A 27,830-nucleotide genomic window follows, 5' to 3' on the forward strand; every position below is an offset into this window, starting at 1 on the left:
AATTTAGCACTTTCCAGAGCTTAGTACATCTGCCCCCATGTCTTGAAAATATTTGAAATCAATAAAGTACTTAGAAACATGACGAGACTTTATTACAAAGCTGTATTGTATTTTGCTATTACATCATTTGAAGCTGGTTATAACTGAGAAAGCCACTTGAGGAGTTTATTAGAAATAATTATGTAGTTTTAGGAATGTAGCTGCTTTGAGTCATAACGTCAGAACAGAGGAATGGAGAGTTCCGTTTGGGTTTTTTGTTTTAAATGGCGCTTGCAGGCCAAGTAGCAACGTCGGCTATGAATACCAGGTTTGCGTTGTCCGTTCATGTGTCGCTTTTTCCCTGCAAAATATAGAAAATTAGCTCATACAATGATCCAACAAGAAGAGCTGCAAGCAATGACACAGATTAACAGCACGTTAAAGATAAGATGAAGCACAGAGTAGACGGTGTACCTGAAATGAGTACAATATGTACTAAGTAAGAGTTTAGGTGATAGATACATGTGTGGAGTTTGTATGTTCTTCCCGTGTTAGCGTGGGTTCCTTCCAGATATTCTCTACAATTTTTAAATAATTTAAGGTACTATATAAAAAAAACTATAATAATAACGATAATAAGTAGGTAGCAAAATCATAGTAATTGCTGACGTGGAAAGCTGGTCAGCAGAATTACTGTATCAGTGTACAATAAGTCAATGGTGGTGGGGAAAAATGAGAGACAGCAAAAGGAGACATGAAACATAAACTAATCACTGCAAAGATTTTCAGTCAGTAGGATGCAGGGCAACCAACCTTCACCATTTATTTTAATGAGTGCCCCGCGAGAGAGAACCAGAGAAAGGGAGTCTAGAGGGAATCAGAGAAGGGAAGACTAGAGGTAACCAGAGAAGGGAAGACTAGAGGGAACCAGAGAAGGGAAGACTAGAGGGAACCAGAAAAGGGGAGACTAGAGGTAACCAGAGAAGGGGAGACTAGAGGAAGCCAGAGAAGGGGAGACAAAAGGTAACCAGATAAAAATACAGACATTGATTCGTCCCTTTTTAGGGTTTTACTATATTTTTGCAACCAATGCTGCTAAATAACAACATCAGGATAAGTACATAGGATAAATGAATCAAAAGGTTATGAGTTAATAACTAACATCCTCCAGCTTTATAAATGGTTAACACTAAAGCTGCATACACACACAACGATTTTGTTACCAACGATTTTATGAACGATTTTCTGTCAGATTATCTGTCAGATTTTTTAAAGTGTAATGAACGATTTTATTGAACTACAAACGATTTTTGTATATTCCCTTAATGAAAATCGTTGAGTTGACAAGTCTGACTGAACTACAAACGTGAACGCGCATGAACGATTATCGTTCATCGTTTGACTCAGAAAGTGAACGATTTTTTCAAAAGATTATCGTTAAACCATATCGTTTAACGATAATCGTTCAAAAAATCGTTGTGTGTGTATGCAGTTTAAGATTAACACAATAAGGTAATTAAAGTGTTAACTATTGGGGGTACTTTCTCTGAAGACGTAGGGAACAAGTATTACAGAGATTTTGATACTGATCTATAATTAGCCTATCCCTATACTGTAATGCGTGTGGCATTAGAAAATGTATAAAATATAAACACCAATAAAGCACATCATAAACACCAATAAAGCAAACGAGTTTTTAAACACATCTTTATTTTTCTTACACACTCTATTCTGTTTTATTTTGCTTACTCCTCATTTGTAACGTGTTAGATATAAAATAATTCAATTTATTGGATAATTTAATAAAAGTTACGTTTTAACATAACATTTGTCCTGTTACCTGTGTGCACCAGCAAAAGGCTTCTTTTTCCTCTTTCCCCATTGCTGTTATGTGACAGTGTCTTTGGTAGCACTCCCTCCTTTATGATCGTCCAATTATTGTAATATATCATCTTAAATATATTATTGATCTATTCAGATGAGTAAGGTAACCTCAAAACTTAATATACTGTATATGAGGCTTCAGTGCAGTGGATACACTTTAGATTACATATAAAGAAGAGTAACAAGAACCATGGAGGGCACTGTAGAAGGAGGAGAGGTGACACTGGGAGCACCAATAGCCACGCCTCCTACCGTGGGATAGGGTCCTAATGAGCCTAATGATGGATTTCACATATGGGGCCTTTAAAGACAGCTCAGATACAGGTGGCTATGCATTATATTTATGATACATTTTAAAGCTATACATCCTGCTGGCTCATTTTACAGGATTATGACAGCATTAAGAGATGCCAGGGCATTCAAGTGGAATCGGTATGAAATGCCGCGATTCCCGGCAGCGTCTGGCCAACGGCAGCAGAGTTCCCGGCAGCGGAAGCCCGACAGCGCTGGAAATCCCAATCGTTGACAGGTATGTATTGACTAACCTACCCTAACCCCCCAACCCTCCTTAGGGGTGCCTAACCCTAACCTCCCCCCCAAGTGCCTAACCCTAATCCACCCTCTAAGTGCCTAACCCTAACCCCCCGTTCCCCGCTGCCTAAACCTAAGTCCCCCGGGGGGGTGCCTAACCCTAAGTCACCCCCGGGGGTGCCTAACCCTAACCCTCCCTCCCCCTAGCTTAACCCTAACCCTCCCGGCGGGGCTGCCTAACCCTAAGTCCCCCATGGGTGCCCTAAACCTAACCCTCCCCCCCGCAGCTGTCCGGTCGCGGCGCCCAGCATCCCTTCGATCGGGATGCTGGGCGCCGGCTCCCGGCGTTGGAGAAATAACAGGCGTCTACATCTAGACGCCCGGCATTTCACCCTCGCCGGGATATGACAGTCGGGAAGCCGATTGCCGGTATTAAGGCAGCCGGCTTCCCGATTGTATACCATTCAAGTTATACAATGTTGTTGGAGTCAACTTGTTTTAAATTTATGGCACTACTCCGGCATTTGTATTAGCGGCGCTCATTGCCTCGGCTTATCTGCAGCCTGTTCCCGGAGTGTGTGCCTATAAGGTCTGATAGTAACTTATTATCATTTGTTACAACATAGTGTGTGGGCCTCTTAGACTGGACATGTGCGTCCTTCTGACCCAGCGTGCTTTCAGGTGCCAATGTACATTTCGCAGGACATCCGGCTTCTTCAGGGCAAGCCGAGCGCTTAGCCTTACTCAGTTTAAATAACCATTCCTAGGCAACTGTAGTTAAGGGGTGTGTCTGCCCTGTTCTCAATAACTAATATTAGTTAATTTTTACTTACGTAGATATGGATGGAATAAATCCATTCTCAGGATATAATCGTTTCAGTTAATTTCTTATACTTTCAAGTATCTTATTGGATCAATGATCTCTTTACTATTATATAATAGATAGCTAATTGTTTATTAAGTAGCTGCATTGCTACAATAGGAATCGTAAGTTCTATTTTATATATATTTATACATATGATGTTAACAATTAGTATCTCTGATCTGATCAATTTTTAATATGCATTTATTATATACGTATAATCATTAAAACATTTGTTATATCCTTATATATAGTAATAAAGTGACTGTGCAAGGTGCTTCAACAAAAAAAAAAAATTATAAATATAAATAAAAAATAAATATTTATGACTCATTTTACTATATATAATACATCAATGAATTTGTGGTTGTATTAATCTATTGTATATTATATTAGATTCTGGTATATGCGATTAATTTAATTATCACTACTGTTATAATAATTTGATTCATTTATAAATTATTCTTTGTTCATATACAGGCATAATACATCATTTAATAAATTATCACATTTATCTGATATGTGTAAAATTGTGTATAGTGGTTGGAATAGGTGACATAATGATAAGTAAGAAAATTATTGTGTGTTAATAATTTATATTAATAAACTATATATAAATTAATATTATATTTATAAATATTATAAAATTATGTGAAAGTGATATATTATGGTGATAAGTGTAAATTAATATGTGAGACAAGTGAATGATATTAATATAAGTTTATAAGTATGCTGATTGATTACAGATTATTATTCTTAAATGCCAGCTACTGACTAGCTGGGGCGGAAATGTTTTAATCAAACCCTCTTTGTTGTAATGGAATCATTTATTCATAACTCAGATCCCATTTTCCTATTGTATAAATCACAATTGGAAGTACATATACTAGATCCATAAACTATAACATTCTTATAATGTACTAGTCTTTTGGGACTAAATACTCTTTCACTTATTTACAGTATGAACACTTTGTATAACTCGAAATTAGTCCAAAAAATACCCATATCATGAGAGCCCAGCCCCTCTCTTTTCTTAATCACCCGAGAGTGCACTCACGAGTCTCACATATTTTTTTCTTTTTTCTTTAATTAGTATACATTAGGTGAGCAGGGTCGCACCACTTCCTTTATTTCTTTCTATTGAAAATGACTAGATCAATGTAACTAGGAAGAGTTGACTAATTATTACAGAAATAGAAAACCAATTGGAAGGGTGAAAGAGGTTAAGGATTAATTCACAAGGTTCAGTGCGGATTCTTCTCACTATTCATGACTCAGGAAGTGCAATGATTGTGATATATATCACTACACTGTGACCTCTTCACCAGAGCAGCCTCTTATCATTGTGATTAGGGGCCTGATTCAGACCCGGTCGCAAGCGCTGAGTGCTCGCAACCAGGTCGATGGTGTCCCAGAGAGCATGCGCACGATGGAGCTGGCTCCATCGTGCGCATGCGCGAGACCCGGATAGCGACGGGCAAACCGTCGCTCCGGGTCTCGTACCAAAGGGGGCGTGCTGTTGATGTTGAGTGACAGAACGCCCCCTTTGGTGGGGGGGGGCGGGGGAATGGCTGCCCAAACGGAGGCGTTCCCATGTGAACACCTCCGTTTGGGGCCGGCCCCACTGACATCACGAGTGATGTCAGTGGGAGAGATTTCGGCTCTGTTAGAGCCGAAATCTCTCTGGGGCTTGCGGCAACGATACCCTACCACAAGGGTCTCTGTCGCAAGCCCGATGGTCACGATGGTCTTGACCATCGTGACCATCTTCCTGGCCGCTCGCTATAGCTGTGGGTGGTCACCCACAGCTATGCGAGCGGCCAGGAGGTCATTGTAAAAAAAAAAAAGACCAGCCCTGATTCAGAGCGACCGGCTCTGAATCAGGACCTCTATTCTGTTTTATTTTGCTTGCTCCTCATTTGTAACGTGTTAGATATAAAGTAATTACATTTATTGGATAATTTAATAAAAGTTAAGTTTTAACATAACATTTGTCCTGTTACCTGTGTGCACCAGCAAAAGGCTTCTTTTTCCTCTTTCCCCATTGCTGTTATGTGACAGTTTCTTTGGTAGCACTCCCTCCTTTATGATCGTCCAATTATTGTAATATATAATCTTAAATATATTATTGATCTATTCAAATGAGTAAGGTAACCTCAATACTGTATATGAGGCTTCAGTGTAGTGGATGCACTTTAGATTACCTATAAAGAGTAACAAGAACCATGGACGGCACTGTAGAAGGAAGAGGTGTGACACTGGGAGCACCAATAGCCACGCCTCCTACAGTGGGATAGGGTCCTAATGAGCCTAATGATGGATTTCACATATGGGGCCTTTATTTGCAAAAGACAGCTCAGACACAAGTGACTATGCAGTATATTTAGGATAGATTTTAAAGCTATACATCCTGCTGGCTCTTTTTACAGGATTATGACAGCATTAAGTATTGGGCATATTTATTATGCAATAATGCTGGTAATATCACAGATATCTCCTGCAGTCACATAAGTACCACCGTCCTCATAGTTCTGTTTTAGAATGATGAAATGGGAATAGCTGATGGTGTTAGTTGGTTGAGGCTTCTCCCCTCCCTCCCGTGTTTAATGTTTCCATGCGCAAGTGCACCATCACCCAGTACTGTAGGTATGACTCAGGAAGTGTACTAATTAAAGAAAAAAGAAAAAAATATGTGAGACTCGTGAGTGCACTCTCGGGTGATATGGGCTCTCATGATATGGGTATTTTTAGCATCATAATAAAAAATAACTTATTTATACATTTAAAAATGACATAAGATTGATAAAATATAAGAAGTGGTGTATAAAGTTAGGAAAAAGTGTTAATAAAAATTCCTGATAAAGCTGCTGGGTCATGTAGTAATCTAGAAGTTATTACTTCTGTATTAATTAGAACAGAGGATGCGTATCATTGCTCATTGATTCCAAACTTGGATTGTACTATCTTCTAGAGCAGGGTTGATATAATGTATCATGCAACAATAGCAACAATAGCCATCAGTTACTATGTTGCAATTATTTTTTATATATGGTGAAGGCTTAATCTGTATCAAAGTTCGTAATATTGCAGTAATTTATTCTGCCCATGGATGTGTTGTCCAGTTAATATAATATGTGACTAGCTTCACCAAATGTACTCATATAATTCATAATTCTTTATATATCAACTATCAGTTAACCCTTTGTTCGAGGCATACACTAAATGTAGTTCTATTCTCCTAGTAATGTTATTCCTGGTTGATTGAACCCACAGGGACCGTCATTAGAATCACATAATTTAGTTATTAACATGTATACCCTGACATAAATCTCATATACTTGGAGCAGAACTAGGTGTGCTATATAAATAGTTCTTACTGTCGCCAATGTAGTTTTACAAGCATGTTGCAAGCTGTGATTAGTGCTATTCAGTGTAAAATATCTTTTACTAACAGTCAATATATATATGAAAATATTAAAGCACCAATACCATGCTTTGGGGGTCATTCAGACCCGCTTGCGAGCAAGTGACGCTCACAAGCGGGTCGATATTTGCCTAATGCGCATGCGCACGACGGAGGGAGCTCCGTCGTGCGCATGCGCGAGACCCGGCGAGCGACGAGAAATACGTCACTCGGGGTCTCGCACCAAAGGGGGAGTGCTGTCGATGGTGATTGACAGCACGCCCCCTTTGGTGGGCGTGCCGGGGGCGTGGCTGCCAGGTGGAGGTGTTCCCATGGGAACGCCTACCGTCTGAAGCCGGCCCCACTGACATCAGTAATGATGTCAGTGGGAGTGATTTTGGCTCTGATAGAGCCAAAATCACTCCTGGGCTTGCGGCAGCGAGACCCTACCGCAGGGTCTCGTCGCAAGCCCGATGGTTGTGATGGTCAAATACCATCTCGACCATCTTTTTGCCCCGCTCGCATATGCTGTGGGTGGTCACCCACAGCTATGCGAGCGGCCAGGAGGCCGCTCCATTTTCAGGTAGGAGGGCACTGATTCAGTGCGAGCGCTCTGGTCAGAGCGTTCAGCTCTGAATCAGGCCCTTTGTGTGGCCATTGTATGATATATATCACCACAGTGTTAGAACAGCTGCCTCGTTACTGACATGAGTTAACCTTTGTTAACATAAATCATTGTGAGGCTATTATTGCATGCAGTGTGTCAGATTACAACTGAGATGCCAGGGAATTCAAGTGGAATCGGTATGAAAGCACCGGCGGTTTGATTCCCGGAAGTGCTTGGCCGACGTCAGCAGAGTTCCCAGCAGCGGAAGCCCGACAGCGCTGGAAATTCCAATCGTGGATAGGTAAGTATTGACAAACCTAACCTAACCCCCTAACCCTAACCCTCCTTAGGGGTGCCTAACCCTAACCTCCCTCCCAAGTGCCTAACCCTAATCCCCCCTCTAAGTGCCTAACCCTAATCCCCCCTTCCCCGCTGCCTAAACCTAAGTCCCCCACGGAGGGTGCCTAACTCTAAGTCCCCCCCGGGGGTGCCTAACCCTAACACTCCCTCCCCCTAGCCAGACCCTAACCCTCCTGGGGGGGTGTCTGACCCTAAGTGCCCCCTGGGTGCCAAAAACCTAACCCTCCCCCCCCGCGGCCATTCGCTCGTGGCGCCCGGCATCCCTTCGATCAGGATGCTGGGCGCCGGTCTCCCGGCGTCGGTGAAATGACAGGCGTCTACATCTAGATGCCCGGCATTTCACCCTCGCCAGGATATGACAGCCGGGAAGCCGGTTGCCGGTATTATGGCAGCCGGCTTCCCGATTGTATACCATTCAAGTTATACAATGTTGTTGGAGTCAACTTGTTTTAAATTTATGGCACTACTCCGGCATTTGTATTAGCGGCGCTCATTGCCTCGGCTTATCTGCAGCCTGTTCCCGGAGTGTGTGCCTATAAGGTCTGATAGTAACTTATTATCATTTGTTACAACATAGTGTGTGGGCCTCTTAGACTGGACATGTGCGTCCTTCTGACCCAGCGTGCTTTCAGGTGCCAATGTACATTTCGCAGGACATCCGGCTTCTTCAGGGCAAGCCGAGCGCTTAGCCTTACTCAGTTTAAATAACCATTCCTAGGCAACTGTAGTTAAGGGGTGTGTCTGCCCTGTTCTCAATAACTAATATTAGTTAATTTTTACTTACGTAGATATGGATGGAATAAATCCATTCTCAGGATATAATCGTTTCAGTTAATTTCTTATACTTTCAAGTATCTTATTGGATCAATGATCTCTTTACTATTATATAATAGATAGCTAATTGTTTATTAAGTAGCTGCATTGCTACAATAGGAATCGTAAGTTCTATTTTATATATATTTATACATATGATGTTAACAATTAGTATCTCTGATCTGATCAATTTTTAATATGCATTTATTATATACGTATAATCATTAAAACATTTGTTATATCCTTATATATAGTAATAAAGTGACTGTGCAAGGTGCTTCAACAAAAAAAAAAATTATAAATATAAATAAAAAATAAATATTTATGACTCATTTTACTATATATAATACATCAATGAATTTGTGGTTGTATTAATCTATTGTATATTATATTAGATTCTGGTATATGCGATTAATTTAATTATCACTACTGTTATAATAATTTGATTCATTTATAAATTATTCTTTGTTCATATACAGGCATAATACATCATTTAATAAATTATCACATTTATCTGATATGTGTAAAATTGTGTATAGTGGTTGGAATAGGTGACATAATGATAAGTAAGAAAATTATTGTGTGTTAATAATTTATATTAATAAACTCTATATATAAATTAATATTATATTTATAAATATTATAAAATTATGTGAAAGTGATATATTATGGTGATAAGTGTAAATTAATATGTGAGACAAGTGAATGATATTAATATAAGTTTATAAGTATGCTGATTGATTACAGATTATTATTCTTAAATGCCAGCTACTGACTAGCTGGGGCGGAAATGTTTTAATCAAACCCTCTTTGTTGTAATGGAATCATTTATTCATAACTCAGATCCCATTTTCCTATTGTATAAATCACAATTGGAAGTACATATACTAGATCCATAAACTATAACATTCTTATAATGTACTAGTCTTTTGGGACTAAATACTCTTTCACTTATTTACAGTATGAACACTTTGTATAACTCGAAATTAGTCCAAAAAATACCCATATCATGAGAGCCCAGCCCCTCTCTTTTCTTAATCACCCGAGAGTGCACTCACGAGTCTCACATATTTTTTTCTTTTTTCTTTAATTAGTATACATTAGGTGAGCAGGGTCGCACCACTTCCTTTATTTCTTTCTATTGAAAATGACTAGATCAATGTAACTAGGAAGAGTTGACTAATTATTACAGAAATAGAAAACCAATTGGAAGGGTGAAAGAGGTTAAGGATTAATTCACAAGGTTCAGTGCGGATTCTTCTCACAATTCATGACTCAGGAAGTGCAATGATTGTGATATATATCACTACACTGTGACCTCTTCACCAGAGCAGCCTCTTATCATTGTGATTAGGGGCCTGATTCAGACCCGGTCGCAAGCGCTGAGTGCTCGCAACCAGGTCGATGGTGTCCCAGAGAGCATGCGCACGATGGAGCTGGCTCCATCGTGCGCATGCGCGAGACCCGGATAGCGACGGGCAAACCGTCGCTCCGGGTCTCGTACCAAAGGGGGCGTGCTGTTGATGTTGAGTGACAGAACGGCCCCTTTGGTGGGGGGGGGCGGGGGAATGGCTGCCCAAACGGAGGCGTTCCCATGTGAACACCTCCGTTTGGGGCCGGCCCCACTGACATCACGAGTGATGTCAGTGGGAGAGATTTCGGCTCTGTTAGAGCCGAAATCTCTCTGGGGCTTGCGGCAACGATACCCTACCACAAGGGTCTCTGTCGCAAGCCCGATGGTCACGATGGTCTTGACCATCGTGACCATCTTCCTGGCCGCTCGCTATAGCTGTGGGTGGTCACCCACAGCTATGCGAGCGGCCAGGAGGTCATTGTAAAAAAAAAAAAGACCAGCCCTGATTCAGAGCGACCGGCTCTGAATCAGGACCTCTATTCTGTTTTATTTTGCTTGCTCCTCATTTGTAACGTGTTAGATATAAAGTAATTACATTTATTGGATAATTTAATAAAAGTTAAGTTTTAACATAACATTTGTCCTGTTACCTGTGTGCACCAGCAAAAGGCTTCTTTTTCCTCTTTCCCCATTGCTGTTATGTGACAGTTTCTTTGGTAGCACTCCCTCCTTTATGATCGTCCAATTATTGTAATATATAATCTTAAATATATTATTGATCTATTCAAATGAGTAAGGTAACCTCAATACTGTATATGAGGCTTCAGTGTAGTGGATGCACTTTAGATTACCTATAAAGAGTAACAAGAACCATGGACGGCACTGTAGAAGGAAGAGGTGTGACACTGGGAGCACCAATAGCCACGCCTCCTACAGTGGGATAGGGTCCTAATGAGCCTAATGATGGATTTCACATATGGGGCCTTTATTTGCAAAAGACAGCTCAGACACAAGTGACTATGCAGTATATTTAGGATAGATTTTAAAGCTATACATCCTGCTGGCTCTTTTTACAGGATTATGACAGCATTAAGTATTGGGCATATTTATTATGCAATAATGCTGGTAATATCACAGATATCTCCTGCAGTCACATAAGTACCACCGTCCTCATAGTTCTGTTTTAGAATGATGAAATGGGAATAGCTGATGGTGTTAGTTGGTTGAGGCTTCTCCCCTCCCTCCCGTGTTTAATGTTTCCATGCGCAAGTGCACCATCACCCAGTACTGTAGGTATGACTCAGGAAGTGTACTAATTAAAGAAAAAAGAAAAAAATATGTGAGACTCGTGAGTGCACTCTCGGGTGATATGGGCTCTCATGATATGGGTATTTTTAGCATCATAATAAAAAATAACTTTTATTTATACATTTAAAAATGACAAAAGATTGATAAAATATAAGAAGTGGTGTATAAAGTTAGGAAAAAGTGTTAATAAAAATTCCTGATAAAGCTGCTGGGTCATGTAGTAATCTAGAAGTTATTACTTCTGTATTAATTAGAACAGAGGATGCGTATCATTGCTCATTGATTCCAAACTTGGATTGTACTATCTTCTAGAGCAGGGTTGATATAATGTATCATGCAACAATAGCAACAATAGCCATCAGTTACTATGTTGCAATTATTTTTTATATATGGTGAAGGCTTAATCTGTATCAAAGTTCGTAATATTGCAGTAATTTATTCTGCCCATGGATGTGTTGTCCAGTTAATATAATATGTGACTAGCTTCACCAAATGTACTCATATAATTCATAATTCTTTATATATCAACTATCAGTTAACCCTTTGTTCGAGGCATACACTAAATGTAGTTCTATTCTCCTAGTAATGTTATTCCTGGTTGATTGAACCCACAGGGACCGTCATTAGAATCACATAATTTAGTTATTAACATGTATACCCTGACATAAATCTCATATACGTGGAGCAGAACTAGGTGTGCTATATAAATAGTTCTTACTGTCGCCAATGTAGTTTTACAAGCATGTTGCAAGCTGTGATTAGTGCTATTCAGTGTAAAATATCTTTTACTAACAGTCAATATATATATGAAAATATTAAAGCACCAATACCATGCTTTGGGGGTCATTCAGACCCGCTTGCGAGCAAGTGACGCTCACAAGCGGGTCGATGTTTGCCTAATGCGCATGCGCACGACGGAGGGAGCTCCGTCGTGCGCATGCGCGAGACCCGGCGAGCGACGAGAAATACGTCACTCGGGGTCTCGCACCAAAGGGGGAGTGCTGTCGATGGTGATTGACAGCACGCCCCCTTTGGTGGGCGTGCCGGGGGCGTGGCTGCCAGGTGGAGGTGTTCCCATGGGAACGCCTACCGTCTGAAGCCGGCCCCACTGACATCAGTAATGATGTCAGTGGGAGTGATTTTGGCTCTGATAGAGCCAAAATCACTCCTGGGCTTGCGGCAGCGAGACCCTACCGCAGGGTCTCGTCGCAAGCCCGATGGTTGTGATGGTCAAATACCATCTCGACCATCTTTTTGCCCCGCTCGCATATGCTGTGGGTGGTCACCCACAGCTATGCGAGCGGCCAGGAGGCCGCTCCATTTTCAGGTAGGAGGGCACTGATTCAGTGCGAGCGCTCTGGTCAGAGCGTTCAGCTCTGAATCAGGCCCTTTGTGTGGCCATTGTATGATATATATCACCACAGTGTTAGAACAGCTGCCTCGTTACTGACATGAGTTAACCTTTGTTAACATAAATCATTGTGAGGCTATTATTGCATGCAGTGTGTCAGATTACAACTGAGATGCCAGGGAATTCTAGTGGAATCGGTATGAAAGCACCGGCGGTTTGATTCCCGGAAGTGCTTGGCCGACGTCAGCAGAGTTCCCAGCAGCGGAAGCCCGACAGCGCTGGAAATTCCAATCGTGGATAGGTAAGTATTGACAAACCTAACCTAACCCCCTAACCCTAACCCTCCTTAGGGGTGCCTAACCCTAACCTCCCTCCCAAGTGCCTAACCCTAATCCCCCCTCTAAGTGCCTAACCCTAATCCCCCCTTCCCCGCTGCCTAAACCTAAATCCCCCACGGAGGGTGCCTAACTCTAAGTCCCCCCCGGGGGTGCCTAACCCTAACACTCCCTCCCCCTAGCCAGACCCTAACCCTCCTGGGGGGGTGTCTGACCCTAAGTGCCCCCTGGGTGCCAAAAACCTAACCCTCCCCCCCCGCGGCCATTCGCTCGTGGCGCCCGGCATCCCTTCGATCAGGATGCTGGGCGCCGGTCTCCCGGCGTCGGTGAAATGACAGGCGTCTACATCTAGATGCCCGGCATTTCACCCTCGCCAGGATATGACAACCGGGAAGCCGGTTGCCGGTATTATGGCAGCCGGCTTCCCGATTGTATACCATTCAAGTTATACAATGTTGTTGGAGTCAACTTGTTTTAAATTTATGGCACTACTCCGGCATTTGTATTAGCGGCGCTCATTGCCTCGGCTTATCTGCAGCCTGCTCCCGGAGTGTGTGCCTATAAGGTCTGTATATAGTGTATATAGTAATAAAGTGATTGTGCAAGGTGCTTCAACAAAAAAAAAATTATAAATATAAATAAAAAATAAATATTTATGACTTATTTTATTATATATAATACATCAATGAATTTGTGGTTGTATTAATCTATTGTATATTATATTAGATTCTGGTATATGCGATTAATTTAATTATCTGTTATAATAATTTGATTCATTTATAAATTATTCTTTGTTCATATACAGGCATAATACATCATTTAATAAATCATCGCATTTATCTGATATGTGTAAAATTGTGTATAGTGGTTGGAATAGGTGACATAATGATAAGTAAGAAAATTATTGTGTGTTAATAATTTATATTAATAAACTCTATATATAAATTAAAATTATATTTATAAATATTATAAAATTATGTGAAAGTGATATATTATGGTGATAAGTGTAAATTAATATGTGAGACAAGTGAATGATATTAATATAAGTTTATAAGTATGCTGATTGATTACAGATTATTATTCTTAAATGCCAGCTACTGACTAGCTGGGGCGGAAATGTGTTAATCAAACCCTCTTTGTTGTAATGGAATCATTTATTTGTAACTCAGATCTCATTTTCCTATTGTATAAATCACAATTGGAAGTACATATACTAGATCCATAAAGTATAACATTCTAACAATGTACTAGTCTTTTGGGACTAAATACTCGTTCACTTATTGATAGTATGAACACTTTGTATAACTCAAAATTAGTCCAAAAAATACCCATATCATGAGAGCCCAGCCCCTCTCTTTTTCTTAATCACCCGAGAGTGCAATCACGAGTCTCACATATTTTTTTCTTTAATTAGTATACATTAGGTGAGCAGGGTCGCACTACTTCCTTTATTTCTTTCTATTGAAAATGACTAGATCAATGTAACTAGGAAGAGTTGACTAATTATTACAGAAATAGAAAACCAATAGGAAGGGTGAAAGAGGTTAAGGATTAATTCACAAGGTTCAGTGCGGATTCTTCTCACAATTCATGACTTAGGAAGTGCAATGATTGTGATATATATCACTACACTGTGAACTCTTCACCAGAGCAGCCTCTTATCATTGTGATTAGAGTCTCTGCACACTGTAACACCGCCGTTGATTCTTGGCATGCCACCATCATGTGCACCACCTACATGTGCACCAACCCTATGGCAGGTGCAGTGTCTCCATCAGACTCTGGCCTCTATGCCTGCAGATCTGTGCATCTGGGAATGTAGCCGCTATCTCTGACACCCTCGCCACACTTCCATGAGACTTATTTTTTGCGTTCACATCAGCGCCCTCCCAGGAGCGGCCATCACTTTGCCTCCCCATATCCGATACCATATGTCCCGATCACAATAGAAGCTTTGAGCCTACACTCTGTGTAACACATGCGCCATAGGGGTTTGCTGCATTTTTCACGCATGCGCAGATGCAAATAATCGCTCAACTGCATAAACATCGGCTCTGTGTTTGATTTGCGTGCACCAGTGAATCAGGCCCATAGGATTTCTGTCAGGATTCTCAGTATTATCTGTGGCTTACTCTGTAAGGGATCAATGTCACAGACACATGATGGGTTTCTCCTCTTGTGCTTCAGGGATCCAAGAGAATCTGAATGAGGAAATACAATATGCAATTGATAAAAGTACATAAAATGAAGCAGCCACTCCCTCGCCAGTAATGTACAGTACATATAATTTTGTTAATGAATACCTATTCCATTAATTAATTTAATAATACATTAAAACAACCTGTGTATCATGGCAGTTATCATTGGACCTCTTACTTTTTTTTAGCTATCTACCTTTCTCTATATGGAGGTGGAAGAGCTAAATGTATCAGGATTTATGTTATTCTCAGATTTGCAATATTTCTGTGAAAATCTGTCCCAAAAAAGTCACAATGTTAGACACAAATATGACCTGTGCTGTTAGTAGTAATAGAAGTAATGATGCTTTCAGGGGGCACTATATAATGGGCACTACTGGGGGTACTGCATAGGGGGGGCTACTACTGGGGGCACTATATAAAGGGCACTGCTGGGGGTACTGCGTGGGGGGAACTACTACCGGGGGGGCACTGCAAAAGGGAGACTACTAATGGGGGCACTATATAAGGGCACTGCTGGGGGCACTGTATAAGGGCATACTTGCCTACTTTTGATAAACACCGTCAGGATGACTGTAGAATGCGGCAAGCTGTGCGCGGCGCGCTGTTGTGGGAGTGTGGTCTGCACTGCCCAAAGGGCGTGTCTAGCTCCACCTAAGGGCGTATATATATTCCTATAAACTGACACCCTAGCTCCCCCACTGACATTAAGTTATCTGCCCTACCACATTCACATTAACACTCGATCTCCGCCCTGTCACATTCACATTAATAGATCCCCTCCACACACATTCACATTAATAGATCTCTCCCAGTCTTCCTCCCCCTCTCCTGTCCCACAGCACTGACATTAATAGACTTTGCATGAACTACAGTGAGCTCTAAAGATGCGTACACACTAGTCGACTCGCACAAGATGCAATGTCGTCAACGATTTCCCTTGAACTCCCCTGCACTCCCAGACAAACGATATCGTGCATAAACTGTCCAATCTGACAAACGATTTGACCAATGACCTGAACCTTGTTAACAAGATTAGCAGATCTTTCCTGCTGTAGGCCAGATCTGAAGATGTGATGTACGACCTGCGGGGTCGCACATCAGCATAGTGATCGTGAGTGGACATATTTTACACGATTTGTCGAAATCGGGAAAATCGGGCAAAATATCTTCTAGTGTGTATGCACCTTAACACACACTGGCCCTGATTCAGAGCCGGACGCTCTGAAAGAGCGTTCGCTCTGAATCTGGGCATTTTTTTTTCTTGTGTGGCCTCCTGGCCGCTCGCTAGCTGTGGGTGACCACCCACAGCTATTGCGAGCGGCCAGGATGATGGTCGCAATGGTCAAGTCCACGCGGCATTGCGAGTGCTGAGACCCTACCTTAGGGTTTCCTTGCAATGCCGATGGTCGCGATAATCGTGACCATCTCCAGCCCGCTCACACAAGCTATAGGTGGGCACCCACAGCTTAGCGAGCGGGCAGGAGAGAAAAAATTTTAAATCCCCGCCCTGATTCAGAGTGAGCGCTCGCAAACAGCGAGTGGCTCTGAATCAGGCCCACAGTCTCATGCAGCTCTTCACTCCTCCAGCATCGGCTCCTCCTCCCTCTGTTATTACTGGCTGGCCAGGGAAAGCGGGGAGCATCTGTCTCTCTGTCTGTATTTGCCTGGCGAGTGAGCTGGGTGCAGGGGGGAGGCGTCTCCGGGTCCTGACTCCCGGCATCCGTGACCCATGGTGAGTACGCCCCTGCGTCTTGACACAGTCAAGCTCAGGCCCTGACCCCTTCACCTTCAGACTCGAACATGTGCGTCTGGATTTTTATATGGGCAGAGGGAATGCAGGGGATTCAGCCTACTTTGCGGGGTAGCGGGAGCTCCCACCTTAATGCGGGAGGGCAGGCAACTCTCAGAAAGGACCTGACTTGCTGTGTGACATTTTATGACAAAAGGTAGAATCTACATTTTGTTAAGTCCTGATTTATTCAGTGGTTGAGTTAATAGTGGTAACTGGTGAGCCAGAAAACCAAAGTAGAATCTAAAGATGGCTGTGAGTGGCATTATACTGTTTTAGCTTTTTCCATACAACCTGTGTTTTGGATTGTCCTTTCAGCTGGCCTCTCCACATTCTAACATTGGAATGCCCAATAACTTGTGGTGTGAAGCTTTGTAGAGAGGAAAATAAGGAGATTCCAATGACCAGCTCCCGTATAGTATTAGGTTTACAATAAACCACATCCGTCTTGTGAGCATTGAGACGTGCAGCCAGCTATAGGATGCACTGGGACAGTTCTTATCTTATTGTCCAGTTAAAGCCAGATGGTGGACTTTCAGCTGGAATGTGACACTCTGCACACGCTGGGTTTGTTTATGTGACAGATCAGTATTTGTTAGTTAGATAGCAGTAAAAAGAAGGAGCCGAAGGGGAAAGCATGGGTTTCAGGGGCTCCGGTACATGCAGTTACATACTGTAATATGTTATAAAAAAGAATCGAGGAAAGCTCTACATGTAAACTTACATTCTTATACACACAGGCACTGGTACAGCAAAAAGTAGATCCAGACACCTGCAGTCACTCTCACACTCCCTTCCAGACAGGAAAGTCTGCTGCAGCTCAGAGTCTCCACTCGCACTGCCTTTACTGTCACATGACACATTTGAGATCATCCTGTGCGGGACCGAGCAACAATGGGAGAATTTGGAAATCCCATACAGGCTATAACACCAAATAAGACGCCCGCGGCGTCCTCTCCTCCAAGCCCCGCCCACATCACTTCACGAATGCGCAGTCAGCTTCCCGACTTGGCAGTGGGGAATCCGGGGGTTTGATTAAATTTTCCGGGACAGCGGGAGGCTCCGCAGTGAAGCGGGAGTCTCCCGCAGGAATCGGGAGAGTAGGCAACTCTGTATAAGGGGCACTACTGGGGGCACTATATAAGGGGCACTACTGGGGGTACTGCATAAGGGGGACTACTACTGGGGGCACTATATAGGGGGTACTACTAGGCTCACTGCATAAGGGGGTCTACTACTGGGGGCACTATATAGGGGGTACTATTAGGCTCACTGCATAAGGGGGTCTACTACTGGGGGCACTGCAAAGGGGGGACCACTACTGGGGGAGGGGGAATCTTTAATAAATCCTGCTGGCTGTATTTATTTGCCTGCTGCATTCATGTTTTTTAGTGATATAGGTGTGTGTGTGTGTGTGTGTGTCTGTCTGTCTGTGTGTGTCTGTGTCAGTCAGTGTTTGTGTACCCCGTCATAGGCTGAGTGGTATATTTTACTGTAGTGGTCCATAAATCCTGTGTAAGCTGTTGTTTCGTTAAACAAGGATTTGGAAACCCCTCTTTCAAAATCCTGCATTTGCCACTTGTGTGGCCCCATGGCTTTCCCAGTAGGCCATTATAAATGGGAAACTGTCTGATGGGATGTTGGGCCCCATAGTGCAATCTGTCTGGGAACGCGGTCTGAGAGACGGAATGCATTGTATATGCAAGTAGGAAATTAAACCACTGAGTCTGTAGTCTGCCTCTGGACAATCATGGGTTAAGGTTTTTAGTGAGATAATGGGGGGAGGAGTTAAAAGGGGGTCGGCCTATTGAATGATGTTGTGGGAAGGGTTTCAGGGCCATTTTGTGGAGTGATTCAGATCCATTTAGTGTGTTCTGGTTTGGAAATCGGTTCCCGCCTGCCCTCCTCTTGGATTTTTGTTTGTTTAGGTGTCGGCTTTGTTAAGGCGGGAAAGAACGGTTGCAGTTGCTATCTGTCTTTTGCAGCTTGAGGTGCTCTCCCTCCCAATACATGGCTTAGACTGATTATACCCTACTGTGGTCAGCGGCAACCACCTAACCAGGTGGGCCTTATGTTGTGTCATTGGGGCGGGAGGTGGATACCTTGAGGATGGTAAAGTGCTGGCTGCTCGCCTCCCATTTGGAAGATCTGAGTGAGTGTGCAGATTGTGATATTGCTTATTGGGGCCATTCTTTCTGTGCCACCATACTATGTCTATTATTTCCTTCTTCTACCTTTAATTAGTTAGTTGAAAACCTAAATAGTAGGTTAAATAGTTAAATAGTTTATTATTCAATAAAGCTGACCTTTCTTTCCCCTTAAGTAAGTCTCTGTGTCTTTACTTCATTATGGTTAAAGTGTTAAGATGTTTTACTCATGTTGGTAGGAGGGAGCACATATCAGACGATGGGGAGTTTAGTGAAATATATTTGGCATTGGGGTCTGTGCAATTAGGATGCCAGTGGTATCAGTGTATTAAAGCCAGCAATGGGGTTTGTGTAGTCCTGCTGATAAGATCTGGATATTTCTGGATAGAATACACTTCTGTGCATCATACTGTTGTAATGACAGTGGGTGCCAACGCTCAACATGCACATCTCCTCCCCATCCACATCTACATATATTACATATAAAAGCATTTAGAAAGTGTATTATGGTGAAGGTTTCTGTGTTTTCAGTCTTCTATGCTTTATGCTCTGATGTTGTGTTTCATTTTCCTTTATTTACCTTTGTGATGAATCCTCTTGGCTAAGGCTCTGCTGTCATCCTTGGTTCCTGAAAGACAAGACTGTTTTTTAGTTGGAATACACAGAAATGTGCAAGAGTTTCACCAATCTGTAAGTCTTACTAAACAGCCTAATCCAGGGATATGCCAATAATGAGCCAACTCAAGTCATATGAGTGCCAGGGTATCAGGGGTATCAGCTGTGGGGCCCATCAAGAATGCTTGATGGGCCCCACCCGCTTCTAATGACACCGGTTGTGAAGCTTTGTGTATGTAGAGACCAATTCACGTCATACGACCAGGTCTATGTATTCTTTAAAAGTTTATTAAAATAAACAGCTAAAAAACATGTAATATGGACCATTTTTTGTTCCTACAGTATTATTAACATCAAAAACATTAATTTCCCATCATTTCCAGTCAATTTTGAACACCTCATAAATCACAATTTTGTTTTACCAATATTGACCAAAGGCTCCAGACAGCTGGCAGCTAAAATGATTTAGCACTATCTAAGAAACATGGTGTCACGGCAGTGGCAGACAGGATGGCAGTTTAATAAACTATATGACCCTATAGAAATTTTTCATTAATCAAGAACTAATAGCCTAAAAGTAAAGGCCTAGTAAAAAATATAATATATTACCAACACACTTCTCGAAACATCAAATCACAGTCCTCAGGCCAGTAGGGGTGATTGCTGCTGGAGTAAAGTCTAGTAAAAACTAGATCCCCACAAACTTATTCCAAACAGCAAATCACAGGCCTGAAGCCAGTACAGGTGATTGGAGATGGAGAGTTTAGAGGAAGGTAAAGCATTGCATGCTATAAATAAAATTATAATGGGGTAGAGGGTGCGGAGGGTGCGCTCGCCCTATGGGTGTAATGCTGGAGTAATAGTGTGTTGTGGTCTTTTGTGTTCGATGTTGTTTGTGGAGTGATGGGGTGTAGGGAGGGAAGGGGGTCTAATGGACTGGAGGTGGTGGGTGAGGAAATGAAGACAGAGGCAGAAATGGGGGCCAAAGGGTTTATTGGAAAAAAACAGTACTAATCCTGTTTGGTCCCAGGCACCCAGGTGGGGTGAGCGATCCACTTGGGGGTGTGTGTGGGTGGAGACAGGGGAGGTGAGTGGACCCTTTTAGGGGGCTCCTTTCCGTGCAGTTCAATAGACCGGCACGTTACCCCTGCTGGACCTTTGGTCAACAGTCTTAGGATGTCTCGGGGGGAGGGGAGTGGTGGGTTGGCAGCAAGGCCTTTCTTACCTCCTTGAAGAAGGCAGAGCCCCTGCCGAAACGCATTGGAGACCCCCTACATTCTGACACCACAGCCAGCTTACACCAGAGCTCTTCATTCCTGCGGAGAACTCAGTCGAGCCTTGCTGCTTCCAGAACCCTCTCTACCCACCACCCGCAGGGCCGGGCTGGGCATCACACCTAGCAAAGCCCTTCGCACCCCTCTTGATCACCACTCCACCTGCTAGACCCAGGCGACCACGCACCGCCCCCTGGGAGCAACCAACACCAGCTCCACTCACAGCTGTTCGTCCAGCAGCAATCCCTAAGCGATCCACACCAGCAGGCACCCACCAGGCAGCGGGAACAGAATGCCAGCAATGCGGTGCACCAAGCCCCACAGTGCACCAGCAAGCCACTACCACACACAGAGCTTCCTCCAACCGCTGACACCGCAACAGCCATCCAACACCGCATCTGCAAAAGGAAACTAACACCAGCTACCAGTAGCCCAAGCCTTTTTCACCAACAAATCCTACCGGTAGGTAAGTGACTCCGAGACTTATACCCCTGCGCGGGACGCCGCCAGGGTGTACATCCACAACCGCCAGACCCGCTGCCAACCCACCACTCCCCTCCCCCTGAGACATCCTAAGACTGTTGACCAAAGGTCCAGCAGGGGTAACGTGCCGGTCTATTGAACTGCACGGAAAGGAGCCCCCTAAAAGGGTCCACTCACCTCCCCAGTCTCCACCCACACACACCCCCAAGTGGATCGCTCACCCCACCTGGGTGCCTGGGACCAAACAGGATTAGTACTGTTTTTTTCCAATAAACCCTTTGGCCCCCATTTCTGCCTCTGTCTTCATTTCCTCACCCACCACCTCCAGTCCATTAGACCCCCTTCCCTCCCTACACCCCATCACTCCACAAACAACATCGAACACAAAAGACCACAACACACTATTACTCCAGCATTACACCCATAGGGCGAGCGCACCCTCCGCACCCTCTACCCCATTATATCGTTACACAGGACCCGGTACTCCTGCTTTTAGGAAGGTGCAGCACCCCGACACAAACAATACATCTCACATCCCATCTGCCCATACAGCAGAGCGCAGTTCTAACCCATCATTTGCAGTTATAAATTAAATTAAATTGGAAACATGGAACAAACTATTAAAAACCAAGCTTCTAAATGTGAGTTTCTAAATTTAAATTGAGCAATGGTCGCCAGAAGTTACACAATATTTATGTGCAATATTAGTGGTGAATGATGTGTCTATCATAGCTCAGGGTGTAATTTAGGAAACGGAGCCTATTTGCCTGGATGAGAAGCTAGTCATGGATGGTCTTGAAAGATACTAAACATCAATGCCTGTGATAAGTGGCTGTCGGGAACAAGATGTATGCTGCTGCCGTAACCGCCAAAAGTTTATAAGCTGGAGCTGATACTTCAACATTTACTGAAGGAGGAAAAACTGGAATGTGCATCTCGGATGGTCTGTACTTATGATAGTTTATTAGGCATTATAAAAGAGAGTCTCATTACCAAAGGGTGCTTATTAGTATTTCTATAAATTTGGTTTGGGTGAGAAAATCCACTGACCTTCATTTCCATAATAGTTTACACATATTCATATTGTCACCATCATAATTCTCATTCATTGAATGGAAACATTGGACCTCATTCAGAGTCGGTCGCAAGCGGCTGCTCGGTCATACGCATCCGATGTTTCCAAACCACGCATGTGCACGGTTAGTTGTGCGCATGTGCGTACGAGGCTTTGCGATCCAAAATGCTGTAGATCATATGGCTTACGAGCAGGAAGTGGCTTCGGGAGTTGATTGACATGAAAGGCCGTTTGTGGGTGTTGACGGGGGTGGTGGTCTGAAAACGCAGACGTGCCTCAGCGTTTTGAGGGCGTTTTAGGGGCATACGTAAATTACCTGCTACGACCGACATAGAAGGCCGGAAGTAATAAAACGTCACTCTGCAAGCAGGTTAGAGGGCTGGCTGATCATACAGCTTAAGGTAGGGTAGGAGCTCCCGCAAGCCACACAGTACAATCGATAGTATCAAATGTAACTGATGTTAGGATTGATGTTTCTAGTTTGAGCCACACAATGCAAGCAGCTAATAATCGATTGTTGAAGCTAATAACACTGCTAATTGGCTTCTAATTGATTCAGCTGCGTTTGCATTAGTGAATAATAAGAATAAATACATTTCATGGGGATGGCTTTTTCTATGCGTTTTTTTTATTTTTTGTGGGCATCAACACAACACAAGCGGCCGCAACCATCAGAAGAAAATTAACATACAGCGACTGACAATGACTGACAACGATTGACTAGATCGCTAGCTGCTATCACTCGTTAGCTAGAGGAGGTGCATTGTTCACATATAGGTGTCACTTTGGTTGCGACCGACCGGCCGTGCGATTGCTTCCTTTTTCAGTTTCTCTGTCATTAGGCGTACGACCGAGCGGCCACTTACGACCGACTCTGAATGAGGTCCATAGTGTGATAATTGCACAGAGACTTGAAACTTTGTTTTCATGCCGTCAAAATATTGCTTTGTGTTAATAGAATTTTGATTCAGGGGCAAAATACAGAGTAAGTACAGTTATGTAAGCTGCCTCTCAAAAACATAAAATGTTCCCTTGAAATGCCTAAATTGAATTAAAAGATAAGATTTATACAAAAAAAAAAAAACACAAGTTTTTCCCCCAACTTTTATTAGTTTGAGATGCAACTGACAGGACCACAACACCCCGCAAGTACAGTAATATATGCTACCTCTTAAAAACAATCGTCCATTGAAATATCTAAATTAAATTAAAGGACTTGATATTTGTATGTAAACCAGAAAAAAATACTTTTGATTTCTTATTGTTTTTGTGTGCTGCTGACAGCATTACAACAACCAGTAAGTACAGTAATATATTCTGTTGCTTTAAAAACACAAAATTTCCTATGAAATATCTAAACTGTTAAATAGAAAAACATAATTTTTTTAGGTGTGTACGGTAGCTCACTCAGCACAGTATGTTTTGGTCAGTTATGCTTGAAATCACATTTCTGTCTCTGCTCTCATGAGGGCCGCTGACAGCAGCGTTATGCCCAGGTGACAGGGGGCGTGGCCTAATTGCGGGAGGCGTGGCCATGCCCCCTTAGAAAAAAAATGGGATTTTTTTTTTGCAGCACCACAAAGCGGCGCTGCGTGCTGGGGAGGGGGGCACTATGTGCCCCTCAGCCTGATGCATAGCCAATGGGGGGCAGAATCAGCATGATCGCTCCACCCATAGACATAGTAGACTGCTCCGGTTGCTGCTTTAGCAGCCGTGAGCAGCCCCCCAGTGCAGCCCAGCACACAGCAGCATTTGCTGGGTTGCTGTGATGTAAGAGGGGGGGAGCGGTGCCAGACCCGGGCCCCTACTGGGCCCCTCCAGCAAGCCCAGGCAGGGGTAATTAGTACCCGCTCCCCGCCCCTCTCGGTGCCCCTGGCTCTCATACACAATATATTCTGTACTGCAGTGCAGCTCACTTCAAGTTCAAATAAACATACAGGAGAAACCTGTATTGCAGATTGTAGTTGCTATTGTCTGACAAACATACACTGGAGCCCATATTGTAGATTGCTAGCTAGTGTCTGACCCTCTGAGAGTCAGATACACCGATTAAGATGCCTGCTTTCATTTCCACCCTTCCCACATACTCCAATTACCAACAACTCTCTCTAATGGTGACTGTTGCACCACAACTACAGCCCACAACCTTCTCCATGCATTCTCCTGTGTGAAATGGCGTCTGAGGGATGGACTTATATGCAATCCAAAAATGAATGACATTTTCAGGAAAATTATGTTTTTCCTCGTTTTGAGACCTAAATTAGTGGATAAACAAGCCATGCATTGGTTAATCTCAGTACTCCAAAACTCTGTTCTTTCACATCTATCTGAATCCGATCCGCTCATCTCTAATATATATATAAATATATATACATTTTATATATGTTTATTGGACCTGAGTCACCTTAGTCTCTGCCCTATCTTGCCCCCCACTCTTTCCAGCTCTGTCCCATCTCTGCTATTTGTACCCCCCTTCTCTGGTGCTCCATACATACAATACAAAAAATGTAATGTAAATGTCAGCAGTAATAAGAGTGTCCGGTAATACAACCCTTTAACAATGATAGATAATATGAATATAGAATGTAACAGCATTAAAAACCCAGCAGGAAAATGAATTCCCAGTAATATGCTATTACTACTAGTAAAGCACAACAAAATTCTAGCAGATTTCGTATTACCCATTGATTTGCCAACAGTAAAGATGCATATCCACTACATGAGAGTAGAACGACTGTAGTTGTTCAATCGTTCATCATCCTGTGTAGTGGATAATGTGCCCTCCCTGACCGATATATGGTGTTCAGTGCAGGCACCCTCCCTCATCCCCGAACATGACCAGCCAGTCAATATCGGCAGGTTGGCCTGCAAGACAGATACAGGCAACGGCCAGTGGGAGCACGCATCGCTGCTCGTTGCCGGCATATTCACTGCACGATTAATGAATGATTGAATGATAATGATGTTGTAATCGTTCATTCGCTAATTTTTTTCATGTAGTGGATACGCGCCTTAACAATATTGCCCAGTAATAAGCCACCAGTAATTGCTTTGCCCAGTAGTATGTTATTATTTACCCAGGACTGGTGCCCCTGTCTCCTCTTTTCCACCACAGTAGTAGAGCTGCCTAAAAGGGTTGAGTCCCCAAATCACATGATACAACAGGCTTTTGCCACCATCTTCCAATTGGTCACTGCTAGCGGCCAATTAGAAGCTGGTGATTCCTACCCAATATCATTCCATGTGGCACTACTTCTCTCCATCTCATCACAAATTAGAGATAATAAAAATCTCTGTTTTCTACTGCTGCCCAGGGCAGTGGCGGATCCAGGGGGGGCGATTGGAGTGATCGCCCCTCCCTAGCACAGGCGCCAAACACTCCCCCAGTCCAGGTAGTGCGAGTCGCGTCCACAGAGTAACTTCAGTGGCTGTCCTGGCTGATGGGCCTGCCTCCCGCTTCGCTCCTCTCCTCCTGCCTGTGTCCGACTCCGGGCACAATGCACTGCTCCTGATGCCCGCTGTCTACTGTAGGTCACAGGAGGCTAGCGCGACATGACGACGGCTCCGGGTCCAGGCAGTAGCAAGGGAAGCAGCTCTGAGTAAAGAAGGCTTCACTCATGGACCCAGCCATGACTGAGAGCATCTCCTCCCTCTTTATCGCTTCTCTGTCCCTCCTGCTATGGTGACGTCCAAGTTTCCCCTCATTTTCCTCCCTCCACGCTGCCCCCCGTGCCGCACTGTGGGAGCAGCCAGTGTCTGCAGGCCTGGGAGGGATTGACGAATGGCTGTATGTGTCACACTCTGCTGTACATGCTGGCACCAACAACTGTGGAGCTGTGGGGGTAGTATATGCATATATATATATATATATATATATATATATATATATATGTGTATTTATACTGTATATATGTGTGTGTACACTGTAGACATATATATATATATATATATATATATATGTGTGTATACTGTATATAGTTATCTATATGTGTATGTATAGTGTATATATATATATATATATATATATATTTATTTATTTATTTATTACCAGTTATTTATATAGCACACACATATTCCGCAGCACTTTACAGAGAATAGTTGGCCATTCACATCAGTCCCTGCCCCAGTGGAGCTTACAATCTATATTCCCTACCGCATGCTCACACACATAATTTGTGTTGGGAGCCAATAAACCTACCAGTATAATTTTGGAATGTGGGAGGAAACCGGAGTACCCGGAGGAAACCCACGCAAGCACAGGGAGAATATACAAACTCCGCACAGTTAGGGCCATGGTGGGAATCGAACCCACGACCTCAGTGCTGTGAGGCAGTAATGCTAACCATTACACCGTCTGTGCATATATATATATATATACTGTATATGTATGAAAAATCAGTGTGTTATGAGTAAAATGGGACTTCACACCAAAATTGTTCGCACTGGACCCGAAAGGGGAGGTTCCATGATAGGAAAGAGGAGGAGTCATGGTTATCATCATTATACCAAACCCCCAAAATGAAAAGTCTAGATCCGCCCCTGTTGGTGGGCACCATTCAGCTATAGAATAGAAGCAAATATGTTCATTAATGAAGTAATTAGAAGTGGGCAATGCACCTAGACTTGATGGACAGTGCCCTTATGCACTAGTTGTTTGATGCCCATTAGACATTCTGCATATCCAAAAGTAAAGGTCTGATGCAAATACAGAACTCACAAATCTGTCACTCAGTGGCTGCAGGCAGATAGCATTGTTTAAGAAGAATTGGCTTGGAGAACAGGGGATTGACATACACCTATATTCCACATCAGTGGTTCTCAGTGGAAGACATCCACAATCCTGACGGGATTAAGAGTCAACCTACACTAACGCTATGATAGTGCCCTGATCTGTAACATAGAAAGTCATATGGAACCAGCTACGCTGGGGACTATGGCTTTCCAACAAATGTGTGATGAGTTATTTAAACTGAGTTTAGTGAGAGATTTGTTGAAATAATTTCTTACAGGGAATGGTACGAAATAAAAGAAATAAACTTTTCCCATGAAGACACATTGAAAAAACACGTGTGATATGTTGCATGCAATCAAGACTCAAGTTTCTAGCGTTGCCCTTTTCTTAGCTTAATAAGTGAGAGAGCAATGAAGCCATGCATTAGGAACATTAAAGAGCCAGGTCTGTACTTGACCACTGAGGACCAAATTGTAGACCATTGCTTTGTGACACACAAAATTTAAAAAATGTTACTTTGAAAAAGTTATCCTACAGGACTGATACCTCTAGGTACGATTTACCTGCACTCTTATGGCCATGAGTGGTCCAGCAGTAGCACAGTGCCAGGGCTGCGGATAGCATGAAAACCGTGACCACCTTCATCCTGAAAGAGGTTTCTGTTAGAGGAAAAGCTCTATCACCATTACCTGTCTGTCACACACACCCTCTCCGTGCACTCACATTG

At 43.1% G+C, this 27,830-nt stretch overlaps 1 protein-coding gene across 1 annotated transcript; it reads right to left on the reverse strand.

Moving 5' to 3' along the window:
• Positions 1-70: 70 nt before the first annotated feature.
• On the reverse strand, positions 71-27,813 carry LOC148507793 (uncharacterized). Its single transcript, XM_088445609.1, has 4 exons — positions 27,667-27,813; positions 19,505-19,552; positions 14,920-14,988; positions 71-340 (listed from the first exon to the last, which is right to left on the reverse strand). The coding sequence occupies exons 1-4, from the start codon at positions 27,746-27,748 to the stop codon at positions 219-221; spliced, it is 321 nt and encodes a 106-aa protein (XP_088301735.1). The 5' UTR covers positions 27,749-27,813; the 3' UTR covers positions 71-218.
• Between the last annotated feature and the right edge of the window lie 17 nt (positions 27,814-27,830).

The sequence above is a fragment of the Taudactylus pleione genome, unplaced genomic scaffold (genome assembly GCF_031769625.1).
Source record: "Taudactylus pleione unplaced genomic scaffold, aTauple2 ptg000384l, whole genome shotgun sequence".
Taxonomy (NCBI): Eukaryota; Metazoa; Chordata; class Amphibia; order Anura; family Myobatrachidae; genus Taudactylus; species Taudactylus pleione.